Raw genomic sequence first — 12886 nt, 5'->3', positions numbered from 1 at the left:
TGCGTAAGCTTGAGCAGGTTACTTGTCCTTTCTGTGTCCCAGTGTCCTCATCTTTAAAATGGGCGTGATTCCATAGGAGTACTGTGCTTTTTAACTAAAGCTAAATCTCCCTCTTCAGAAAAATGATATATGCATGCAAGTGTGTGTGCATACTCATCACACACACACACACAAGTCTCTACATAGGGTGTCCCCCAAAATTTGAATAATTATAAAGACAGTGTTTATTAAAATACATTTCATTTTCAAAATTGAGCTATCAGCTGTTAAAATGTGCATACATTTTGGGGACACCCTGTATAATTTCAGGGGTACAGAGATACAGGTTACACTCAGCTGATGAAAAGAATCAGTTGGGGATACTAAGTCCCTAAACTATGTATATTATCACAGTGGGTAAATGGAATCTGCCCACAAGTTTTCTGGCAGATAGAGAGGAGAGCAGAAAATATACTGTTCTATAGTTTGTGTTTTTGACAAGAGAATGCAGAGACAAAATTTTTTTGAAATCATACTCAAGCGTGCTTTGTCTGACAGTCTATTCAATAAATGGTGTTGAGAAAATTGGACCGATACATGCAAAAAAAATGAAACTAGACCACCTTCTTATGCCATATACAAGAATAAACTCAAAATAGATTAAAGAGTTAAATGTAAGACTCAAAACCATAAAAATCCTAGAAGAAAACATAGGTAGTAAAATCTCAGACATTTCTCTTAGCAATATTCTTTTCTGATATATCTCCTCAGGGAAGGCAAACAAAAGAAAAAATAAACACATGGAACTACATCAAACTAAAACATTTTTGCCCAGCAAAGGAAACCATCAACAAAATGAAAAGACAACCCACTGAATGCAAGAAGATACTCACAAATGACACATCCTATAAGGGGTTAATATCCAAAATCTATAAAGAACTCATACAACTCAACACCAAAAAACAAACAGTCCAATTAAAAATGGGCAGAAGACCTCAATAGACACTTCTCCAAAGAAGACATACCAATGGCCAAAAGACATATGAAAAGATGCTGAGTGTCCCTAATTATCAGAGAAATGCAAATTAAAACTATAATGAGGTATCACTTCACATCTATCAGAAAGGCTGTCGTCAATAAATCAACAAACAAGTACTGGAGAGGATTTGCACTGTTAGTGGGAATGCAGCCACTGTGTGAAAAGCAGTATGAAGTTTCCTCAGAAAATTAAAAATGGAACTGCCTTATCACCTAGCAATTCTACCTGTGGGTGTATACCCAAAGAAACCCAAAACATTGATTCTAAAGAATATATGCATCCATACATTCATCATAGCATTATGTACTACTAGAGGCCCGATGCACGAAATTCATGTACGGGTAGGGTCCCTAGGCCTGGCCAGCGATCAGGGCCAATCTGCCAGGCGGGCAGGGTGATGGGGGGGGGACCCCACTGGCACCCACCTTGGCTGGTGGCCTGGCGCCACCCGCTCACCAGCCTCGACCAGGAGCAGCTTCTGCATTGAGCGTCTGCCCCTTGGTGGTCAGTGCTCATCATAACAACCAGTTGTTCCGCTGGTTGGTTGATTTGCATATTTTGGTTTTATTATATAGGACTAGAGGCCCGGTGCACAAAAAGTTGTGCACTCGGAGGGAGGGGGGGGGTCCCCCAGCCCAGCCTGTGCCCTCTCACAGTCTGGGACCCCTCGGGAGATAACGACCTGCTGGCTTAGGCCTGCTCCCGGGTGGCAGAGGGCATGCCCAATCCCTAGGTGCAGCCCCTGGTCAGGCTCAGAGCAGGGCCGATTGGGGAGTTGGGGCACCGCCCCGTCATGCACAGAGCAGGGCGGATCAGGAGGTTGCGATGCCACCCTCAGTCACACTCAGGGTAGACTGATTGGGGGGTTGGGGCACCGCCCCCTGTTACACTCAAAGCAGGGTCAATGGGGGGTTGCGGCGCCACCCCCTGTCACGCACAGAGCAGGGCCAATCAGGGGGTTGGGGCGCTGCCCCCTGTCACTAACAGAGCAGGGTCCATCAGGGGGTTGAGGAGCTCCCCGCTGTCACTCACAGAGTAGGGCCGATAGGGGAGTTGGGGCACCGCCCCCTGTCACACACAGAGCAGGGCGGATCAGGGGGTTGGGGCACTGCACCCTGTCACACTCGGGGCAGGGCCAATGGGGAGGTTATGGCTCTACCCTGTCACACACAGAGCAAGGCCCGTGGAGGGGGATTGGGGCGCCGCACCCTGTCACACACAGAGCAGAACCGATCAGGGGGTTGGGGCGCCACCACTGTCACACTCGGGGCAGGGCCGATGGAGAGGTTATGGTTCTACCCTGTCACACACAGAGCAGGGCCGATGGAGAGGTTATGGCTCTACCCTGTCACACACAGAGCAGGGCCGATCAGGGGGTTGGTGTGCTGCACCCTGTCACACACAGGGCTGCAGGGCGATCGGGGGATTGGGGAGCTCCCCCCTATCAGGCACAGAGCAGGGCTGATCAGGAGGTTTGGGCGCTGCCCCCTGTCACGCTGATCCCGGTGCCGGGAGCCTCGCTGCTCCGCTGATCCCGGTGCCGGGAGGATATTACCCTTTTACTATATAGGATAGAGGCCTGGTGCACGGGTGGGGGCTGGCTGGTTTGCCCTGAAGGGTTTCCTGGATCAGGATGGGGGTCCCCACTGGGGTGCCTGGCCAGGCTGGCTGAGGGGCTGAGGGCTGTTTTCCCGCTGGCAGTTGACTAAAAGCTCCCAACCGCTCCTTGTTTTCTTTCTTTTTTTTTTATTCTGGGCCAGCTTTAGCTCTGAGGCCTCGCTGCTGAAAACATGGATACAATGTTGCGGTCCAGGGCTGACTGAAAGCTGGTTTTGTTTAGCTTCTTATTTGCAACATAGTAATAGTTGCTTAGAGTTGCAGTTGAGAGGCCGGAAAGTGAGGCGGGGAACGTTGGAGTCTGTAGTGTCTGGAGGAAGCAAACCTCCTTGCTTGCTTCAGTGCATGGCTGCCGGCCGCCATCTTGGCTGACAGTTAATTTGCATAAGGATACGCTGATTAGCCAATGGGAAGGGTAGCGGTCGTATGCCAATTACTATGTTTCTCTTTTATTAGTGTAGATACCCAACATATGGAAGCAATGCAAGTCCCCACCTATAGATCTATATATATAAAAACCTAAGCGACCAGCCAACCAGTCAGTAGCTATGATGCACACTGACCACCAGGGGGCAGATGCTCAACACAGGAGCGGAAACCATAGGCATGGAAACATGGAACAGACTGATGAATCTCAGAGGGAAGCGGGGAGGGCAGGAAGAGATTAACCAAAGACTTATATGCATTTTAGAGGCCTGGTGCATGGATTCGTGCACTGGTGGGGTCCGTTGGCCTGGCTTGTGGGGATCAGGCAGAAACCGGCTCTCTGATATCCCCTGAGGGGTCTCGGATTGCAAGAGGGCGCAGGCCAGGCCAAGGGACCTCTAGTATGTAGGTAAAAAAAAAGAATGTCGTACATATATACAATGGAATACTACTCGACTATAAAAAAGAATGAAACCTTACCATTTCCAACAACATGGGCAGACTTAGTATTATGCTAAGTGAAATAAGTCAGACCGAGAAAGACATATGACTTCACTTCTATGTGGAATCTAAAGAACAAATTAAACAAAACAGAAACAGACTCAGATGCAGAGAACAAACTGATAGGGTTGCCTGGGGGGTGGGGGGAAGACAGTTCGGAAAAGTACAGATTAGTACAGCTGTGGGCAAACTACGGCCCGCGGGCCGGATCCGGCCCGTTTGAAATGAATAAAACTAAAAAAAAAAAAAAAAAAAAAGACTGTACCCTTTCATGTAATGATGTTTACTTTGAATTTATATTAGTTCACACTAACACTCCATCCATGCTTTTGTTCTGGCCCTCCGGTCCAGTTTAAGAGCCCATTGTGGCCCTCGAGTCAAAAAGTTTGCCCACCCCTGGATTAGTAGTTACAAAATTGTCATAAGGGGGATGTAATAATGTACAGCCTTGGAAATATAGTCAATAATATTGAAATAACTATGAATGGGGCCAGGTAGGTGCTTGAATTATCAAGAGTGGGGATCACTTTGTAAAGTATATGACTGTCTGACCACTATGCTGTACACCTGAAACTAATATAAAATAGTATCAAATATCAACTGTAATGGAAAAATAAAGAAATAAAAAGTGTTTTGTCTAAGAAGTATTGTAACCTATGATTTGCTTTTGTGTCTGTATTTTTTGTTTGAGTCACTTTAGTCCCTGGATATAATGTTAATAGAGTTTCTTCAAAATAAAAAATAACTGAGTTAATGAGAGAGTGGCCAGTGTCATGGTGTGGAAGATAAAGATGTAGGGATTTTCTTTATCCTTTTCTGAAACCCTTAGTCACCCTCTTTTCTGCTAACAGGCAATGTGGTTATGCAAAGAGTTCCTATTTGTATTTTCACTGATGCAACTGTGGCTTCTGAATCACTGATAGTCTTTGCATAAAGACTAGAACAATAACAGCATAATTACAATACAATGTATACAGCGGGCTCCCGGTTCCTTTTGCCCCAGCTCTGCATTTATGATAAATCACCAAACACAAACGCTCTTTAGGGAGGGAGGTTTTGGGTCTCCTCTCTCCATTGAGCAAAAACAGTGCCTGCGACTAGAGTCTAAATTTCATTTCTGCAAGTGTACAGTCGAACTGCATAATATTTGGCTCGACGCAGTGCACCACCGAGCCACTAAATGGCTGATTTACTAAATTATTATTAGATGAGCCCTTGCTGTTCCAAATGAAAGTGCAGTCACTGTCTTCCTTCATGGTGTGTTCAAATTGTTCTGTGTTTAAATATTCAGCATGAGGCTAATGTGAGCCGATGAACTGAGACTATAAACATTCACTTTCAATACAGACAGAGCGACAAGGATGCAACCTATCGTGGGGCTGCGGAGGCGAGAATGATTTATATGGAAGGATGCTGCTGCCTGCCTCCATTACTTTAGGTACTCTTAATTAGCATGGTGTTGGAAATGACCGATTCCCACGTACAGGAAGAGCAGGGTCTCGGGGGCTGAGGTTTTTGTCCAGGGCCAATGAAAGAAGTTTCCATGAGGATTTGCGGCCCATGCTGTTCAGGCCTTGGGTTCTCTTCAGGCTGCACCACACCGGCCGGGAATCGTGTCTGCCAGAAGAACTAGGGTTCTGACAATCAGTCCTTTTTAGACCTATGCAACGGGTCTACAGTCTCTCCTCACTGCCATCCATCCCTCTGCCACCCACCTTCCTTACAATCCCCACCCACTGCAGGGCTCCGCTGGCGCCGCCCCCTGCACCTCACCCGCTTCCTTACTGACACCTGCTGGAATGAAGAACAGCCCTTTGCTCCTTGGACAAAGATAACTCCTCCTCCATCCTCCCCTTTGAGGGCAGTTATAGGCAAGCACTTAAAATACTGTGATCACTTACAGTAGATTAGAATTTTTTATTGGTGCCGTGTTGCCATAACAACACCAAGACAGCAGATGACTTAAGCTAAGCTTGCAAAGCAAAAGGCTGCTCATCTGGCAGTTAAAATGAATACAGTTCATTTCACAAGTTTCCCATATGGACCCTTAGTGTATGGTAATGAGGAGACCATATGGTGAGAGAAACTGCACTGAGAACAATCGGGCTCCCCCGGCTGAGTGGGAAGTTGGGAGAGAAGCCTGGCTGAGGGACCCACTCTGGTGTGTGCGCTCTCTGGGCTCCAGGTTTGGCTGAGGTTTGTTTGGGGTTTTGTTTGGGATGGTTGATTTCCATGGGGCGTTTCGCATTTCTTAATCTGTTCCTTAATATTTCGGCTGTGCGAAATGACAAACATCTTGCAGATTTTGCAATATCATTCATCACGAACTGTCAGCAGTGTTTGCAAATCTGACTTGCAAGATCTTTGAAACGTGTTGTTCTTAAAAGGCAACAGTACTAAGTTTTGAGACAAAGTGCAAGAGAATTTAAGCACTTCTGACAAGCGGAAACATTAACAGTAATCATTTTTAAAACACTCACATCTTTTGCCTGCATGTTTAGCTGTAAATAATGCTGGAATGTATAAAAGCTTTAAAGTAAAAATGTAATAAATACTTTTTATTATGTTTCATAAAGGATAAAAAATGCTGTGAGTAGCCGGGTACACACGTTACCTATACAAGCGCATGTATAGAGACAGATAGCTCCTCCTCCTCACTGCTAACCAGATTGGAGACCTGGGCGGACAGCTTGAAAAAGGCTCTGAAGTCAATCTTGAACATACATGCTTCATAAAAGATGAATATAAATGCGTTAGTTAGACACGGTGAGCTAAATTAGAAGGTCAGGCAGGGCTGGAAGGGCTGAAAAATCACACAACCAGTGAGTGTAATTACTCTTTTTTAAGTCTATTAAGTGGTGTTGTTCTATCAGGGCTCAGGGGTATAGCACATGAAGAACAAGATAAAGTAATGTGTATTTATTACTCCCACTGGATCAATTTACCAGATATTTTCAGCTCCATAAAGCAAAATACACAAATGCCGCCTTTGTTACTTTTCTCAAACTGCTTCATTTTCTCCAAAAGAGGGACTGGCTCTTGGAGAAAAAACATGTTGGCCCCCTGGAGGTCCCCAGGCCAACCCCTCTGGGTGGGGAAGTGGGAGAAAGCTGGTGGGAGCTGGAGTAGGATGGGGGTGAGGTGTAGGTGAGGGACAGGAGAGGGAAGAGAATCGACTCAAGGCCGAATTACCTTGGTTTCCAGATCTGAGGGGGAAGCAGGAACTCTATGCAGTGGCAATAATGAGCCTGAAGACCTGGGCTCGAACCTGTTCTCTAGCTGCTGGCTGAGACTTTGTAGGAGTCACTGGCCCCCTAGGGGCTCTGGTTACTATGATATGGAGAGCACCCACCTCGCAGACATGTGTAGCCTCCATTTTCTGAAGTCTTGTTAAATGCCAGAGAGATCTCTCTGCATGAATTATCTCATTAACGCCCAACAGCAACACTGCGGGCAGCTGATTTAGGGAGAGAACCTAGCCCAGGAAGGTTGAATCAAGTGGATCTGGCTTTCAAAGCTCACATCTCTCTGGCCTGAGAGCCCTCTCTCTTGACCTCTCTGCCCATCAACAACCTTGACAAAGCCGTGCTTTGCACACAGTAGGCATCAATTAAATGTTACCTACTCCCTGGGATCCCCCGCTAACTGGAGTCTCCTGTCACTCACTGCCTTTGCACTAATGCTCGCAGACCACTCAGAAGACAACCAGCAATTTGAAAGGGGACAGAGACACCTCTGGCCTTTAGAACAGAGAGAGCTCCTTGCTCAATGTTTCTGGGTTGCATCATGCCTTTCGGCACCTCAGAGCTTCTGACTGACCACAGTCCCCTTCCCCCTCACCTCGACCTTGTAAGAAAAGTCAACCTTCACCCCAAACTTGGTCACATGCTCTCTCCCTCCTGCCAGGATCTGGGAGGAAGGCAAGTCTGTGTGAAACAGAACAGAACGCTGCGATTTAAAAAAACCTTTGCCCGCCCTTCCCCACGAGCACATGGAAAAGGAAACCAGAAAACATCTGGGGTTAGCATAATCGTAGTATTTTAAAAATGTGTGTCCAGCAACTATCACCAATGGAGACTTTCAGAGACGAAATAATTCACAGAGAAGGATCGGCTGGCCCCCGCGCTCTCGTTTGAGAAATGGGAGGGATGTCTGTGTCGCTGACTTCTCTCACGAGAGGGGCTCCCATAAAACAAAGCATGTATAAGTTCTTTGAAAAAGCACACGCCACCATACAAAGGCATATTATTATGGAACGCTGTCTGCTTGGTCTTGGGAGCAGTTTCATTTGACAGAATATGTGGGTGGTTGTATGAATCTAGCTTTGTCTATTCACAAACACATGGGTTTAATAAAGTGCCATTTGTTTTGTGAGGTGTGTGGTCCGCGGCTCACTGAAACACTCCGGTTTGACAAACACTGACCATGACTCTAAGAAAGGCGGAGCCCGTTTTGATCCCCCGAACAATGGACAGCAAAAGGATAAGCCTCCCCAGCGCACAGGAATACCTCGTGCTGGCTCCATCCGCCACTTCCTGACCCTGCTCTTGAACTCTCACTCCACCTTAAGGCTCAGAGCCAAGAGGACAGCCACTCTGCTCTGAGTCACACAGAGAGCTTCCTGGGGTGGGCTCCTGCCAGAGTCCTCGCACGGGCAAGTGGTAGATGCAAGCTGCAGAGTGCTTCCTTAACACACAAGCCCATTGTGTCCTTGATTACTCGTCCCAATCCCAGGAAAAGGGGCTGGGAGTTTCACCATCAGGCCACTGGGGACGAAGGGACACGTGCCTGGGCTATTTGTTCAACATTTCTGAACGTGATATTCGGCCGGAAAAAAAAATGTTTTTAAAAGTAAGCACACAAAACTCAATCCTGTATTCCTACTTGCCGTCTTTCTAGATAAGAAAATGACTGCCTCATCCAGATGAAACCAAATTCATTTTCTCTATTTTTCAATAAATACTTAGAGAGTGGCGATAGCCAGCCAGATATGGTGCCAAGGGCACCCACAGGATTACCTCTTTTTATCCTTATGTGAGCCCCATGAAGTCGGCACCATTATATTCCTATTTTATAGATGAAGAAACTGAGGCACAGAAGATACATCACAGACCCAGCTGCTCACCAGGACTGGGATTTCCCGCTCTGCCGAGATTGGAGGGAAGAGTTTTGAGAAGCAAGGGTCCCACTCTAACTCACTGGCAAATAAGCATAGTTACCTTTTGTCGAGTGCAAAGCAAGTGATTAAAGTGGCAACCCCCAAAAGTAGGAAATATTATCTCTATTTGACCAAGAAGTGAATTGAGGCTCAGAGAGTTAAAGAATTTTGTTTTAAATTTTTTTAAAATAAAAGAATTTTGACCCAGATTGCATAGTCATTGCCCTCACTTAAAGTTCCACCCCACCCCCACCCCGATCTGCCCTTCCAGTCCCTTCCGCAGACTCTGCCATCCAACGTCAAAAGTAAAGTGAAGATGATCCCCAAATGGGAAGAATCTGGTATTGCACCCATGCCTTCTTTCTACTGCAGAGACACCTAAAGCACTGACCTTTGGGTAGATAAACATTATTTATATCATCGTGCTATAAAATTACCAATAAAATTTCCAATTATTGCCCCTCAGGAAATGCATGGGAGTTAGGTTCTTGCTAGACAGAGGAACCTGAAGGCAAATCTTTCTGCTGCACACCTATGCTATGAAAGTGGACTGTCATCCACTGTTATCATTAGATTATTTAATTGCTCACCAAGAATGAGTCAAGGTGAAAGGGAATGATGTGTGTAAGAGGGCGGTCACTTTCAAAGACAAGGATATGGACAGACTGACACATCCTCGGACGTCTTCCTCAGGTGAAATGCTTTCAAGAAGCTTTTCCCAATAGCACTCGGTGGAAGAAGGCTGCTCTAGGAAGCCGAGGGTTGAGGCTGAGGTTGTGTGGTTCTTTTTCTGCGGTCTAGGTGGAGGACAGATGCATTTGCCTGTCCCAGTTCTTCCTCTCTCTGGGAAGCAGCGCCCCCTTCTCCACCCTCCTGGCCCCTCGAGTTGCACATCCGTTCCTGGGCCGCTTTCTCCTGGACCAGGCCTGTTCAGACAGGTGGCTCTGCCTCCCCAGGCAGCAGGTGCACAGGTAGAATTTGATGATGAACGGCTCTCCCAAAGAGGTTAACTGAGCTAGGAATGATGCCAACTTCATTTTTCTAAGTGCTTTATGAGGAGAAACAGACCTATCTGTAGACGTACTGTAGCAAAGAGAAGACCTCTCATCTGCTCATTTAATTTATAATAGTTTTCACTGGTGCCGTGAATGAGATTCCATTTTGCTGTCAGTAAACAGTGAATGGTAGCTCAATTCATTCTGTCCTTCAAACTTCCTTAGCATTTAACTGTTCTCTCCTCTGAGTCTTCAGAGAACTTTGGCTGCACTTTTGTTAAACGCACCTGTTCTTCCTGTCACGTATGGTGTTGGATAGAGTGATGTCTCCCACACAGGTTCCGAGTTCCTTGGGTACAGAGATGGGGCTATTCCCAACACAGACAACAGGTTCAGAACAGGAGTCAGTAAATGTGAATTTTCTTTTTTCAACACTGGGGATTAATGACGTATTGCTGTATGCCATGTGTTACTCTGCCTTGAATTCTTGTTTAATTTCTCACCTTATCTCCCAGTTAGGTGGAATGCCTCTAGAGGAAAGAGGTCCTGTCTTATTTGTCTAATTGCAAGATCTACCAATATGTTTTCCTTTGTTCTCCCCTCGACAGGGATGAGTATGAATTTCCATACAGGTAGGAAAGCAGTGTTCTTTTTCCTCTTGAGAGCTGGAGTGATGAAGTGATTAACAACAACTTGAACTTTGGACCCAGATAGTATTGATTTGAACCTCAGTTTAGCAATTTACATACTTTGTGACCTTGGGCAAACGATTTAACCTCTCTTAGCTTGATCATTTTCTTCCCAAAAATGGAGGTGGTAGCAGGACCAATCTCAGAGGGTTTTGAGAGAAAGAAATGACATAGCATATGTAAAAAGAAGTACTGTATTACCTGGCACGTACGTGCTTACTTACCTATAGCACCGAACACACAAAGCCAAAAAAATACTGAGTTGCTTATCTACGAACTGATTTTTATCAATGGCAAAGTTTCCTGCCAATCACCCAAGTCCAAGTTTCCAGAGACCATAACTCAAAGAATGAGAGTACTGACCTTTGGCAAACGCTCAGGATCTCCAGGGTGCCGGGGAATGACCTTCTGTAACCTCTGGAAACCATAATCGATAGTGGGTTCGTTGAGCGCTACAACGAAGAAGTCACACAATTAGAACCATTTCAGGAACAAGAACATGATTTGCAACACTGATGATGTGAAAATGACCAGAAATAACCAGGAAGTCTAAAGCTTCATTGATAACCTTTGAATTAGATTATGAAATGACTAGATGAATGTTTCCTCTACTGAACATTACCATCATCTACTTCTGCTATTGACCATGGTCGGGAGGGACTCCCTCAAAAGACCCCTTCGTAGCATAGGGAAGAACTCTGTTCCTCCGGCCAAATTTCATATTCCTTACATTATTGAAAATAGAAAGTCAAATGGTATTGAATGTGAAGTTTTAGGGTTCATTTTAGTCAGAAGCTGAGGTCAAAATGCTCAAGGGCCTGTCCTAGGATGTCTACAGATTCTAAAAAGCAGGAGAGTTCAAAGTACTTGCTTCATTGCAAAATCTCTAGTGGACCTCAGCTGACCCAGTGTCTCAGTGCCTTCTGTGGCAATGAAGCCTGCAAGAGTGCAGGGAGGGGCAAAGAGCAAGGCATTGCAATGACCTTGATACTACACCCTCCCATCTACAATACCAGACTATTCACCAACATCAATATTATCTTAGGAAAAAGCCAGCCTCTGCGACCTCTGGCTTAGAGCAGCCAGGTCTCCATGATGGTTTAATAGACTGAAGAGCAAAACTGTAACAATATCTGGAGACAATGGGCCTTGCTGTGCTCATATTGACTACACCCTCTTCAATGCACCCTGAAATTAAACACAATACAAAGTGAACTCTGAAATTTCCTCCCCAGGATGTGAAATATCTTCAGCCTTTTTCTTGGGACAAGGGAGAGATGGCAGCTCCATCCTCTACCCGTAGCCCTCAGATCTTCTAAGTAAAGGGCGGGTGGGGAGGTCCTTTCCTTCTTCTCCTTTTTTGTGTAACCCAAATATTCAACCACATAGTTTCGCCCATACTGAATAAAAAGACAGTCTTTGCACTTCTGCGGTTTAGCTATACATTAAAAAACAAGTTGCCACATGCTTTACTTAAAATGAATTTCCATTAACCTAAATTTTAAAAGTAAGATTCATACTACTACTAACTTTAAAAAACTGTATTAAATTCAAATAGGTCCCAAGGCTAATGGAAGCAATTTGTATACCAACCCAAACTGACTGGCCCACTTTTCAAAATACAGGTATGATAATCTTGTGGTTTTAAAAGGACATTTAAATTGAAAGACTGTGAATTTAGTACATAATTATACCAATAGAACCCTTTAACTTGTCAACTGGTAAATCTAAAAGGCTATCAATCATTTCTAAAGAGGAAATAAACCTTAAAATTCCTTGATTGACAGTGCTTACTTTTTATGTAACAAAAAAAAAAAAAAAAAAAAAAAAATACGGGGAAAAAAAAGGCTGCATAAAGTGGCCAGAAATCCATTTACAAAAGCACATTGTTTTCCATAGGTGAGTAAAAAGCCAATAATTACACCTCCAAAAGACACATAAATCAGAGTAAGTACTTTTTCCTCACTTGTATATTTTAAGTTAAAGTGAACTCAGGTAACTTTTTATTTAAAATATTTTTTTTCCCAAATGCAATGCTTATTGAAGTTTGTTAATAGAGTAGCATTTTCATTTCAGATAATGTAATCATTTTTGCAAATATGAGATTTAGCTATGCCTCCCTCCCCTTCCAAACAGTAAACTTTCAACCTGTCTCTTGTGGAAATTAACTGAAATTACACCCAGGTGTACCACGTCTCTCTCTCTATGCTAGCATATGAGTTAAGGCACAATATTTATTATTCCTCTCATTTTTTATGATTACTTTCTAAACCCTTGAGAAGAATTTCTTCTTCCTCTTCTTTTTTTTTTTTCAAATTAGACTTGTAGAGAAAAAGCCATAGGGCTCTTTATGCAGGGAAGCTGTTACTCATAAAATACATGGGATTTAATCAAGAAATGCATGAGTACGACAGGAATGAGCACCTAGGTTTAAGTTATAGATCACATCCCTCCCCGACCCATCATGCTAATTACTAGCAAA

General features: G+C 44.7%; 1 protein-coding gene across 4 annotated transcripts in view; it reads right to left on the bottom strand.

Annotated features, from left to right (window-relative positions):
- Positions 1 to 12886, bottom strand: part of EBF1 (EBF transcription factor 1) — a 390606-nt gene that overhangs the window by 26036 nt on the left and 351684 nt on the right. For all 4 annotated transcript variants that reach the window (XM_070414505.1, XM_070414506.1, XM_070414507.1 and 1 more), the window contains one exon: positions 10768 to 10856. In XM_070414505.1, the coding sequence (XP_070270606.1) occupies positions 10768 to 10856 (89 nt within the window). The remainder of the gene's footprint in view (positions 1 to 10767; positions 10857 to 12886) is intronic.

This window comes from Myotis yumanensis, unplaced genomic scaffold (genome assembly GCF_028538775.1).
Source record: "Myotis yumanensis isolate MYYU_CA2020_CCGP unplaced genomic scaffold, mMyoYum1.0.hap1 SCAF_5, whole genome shotgun sequence".
Taxonomy (NCBI): Eukaryota; Metazoa; Chordata; class Mammalia; order Chiroptera; family Vespertilionidae; genus Myotis; species Myotis yumanensis.
The sequence above is the reverse complement of the archived record's forward strand: the minus strand, read 5'-3'. Positions and strand labels throughout refer to the sequence as shown.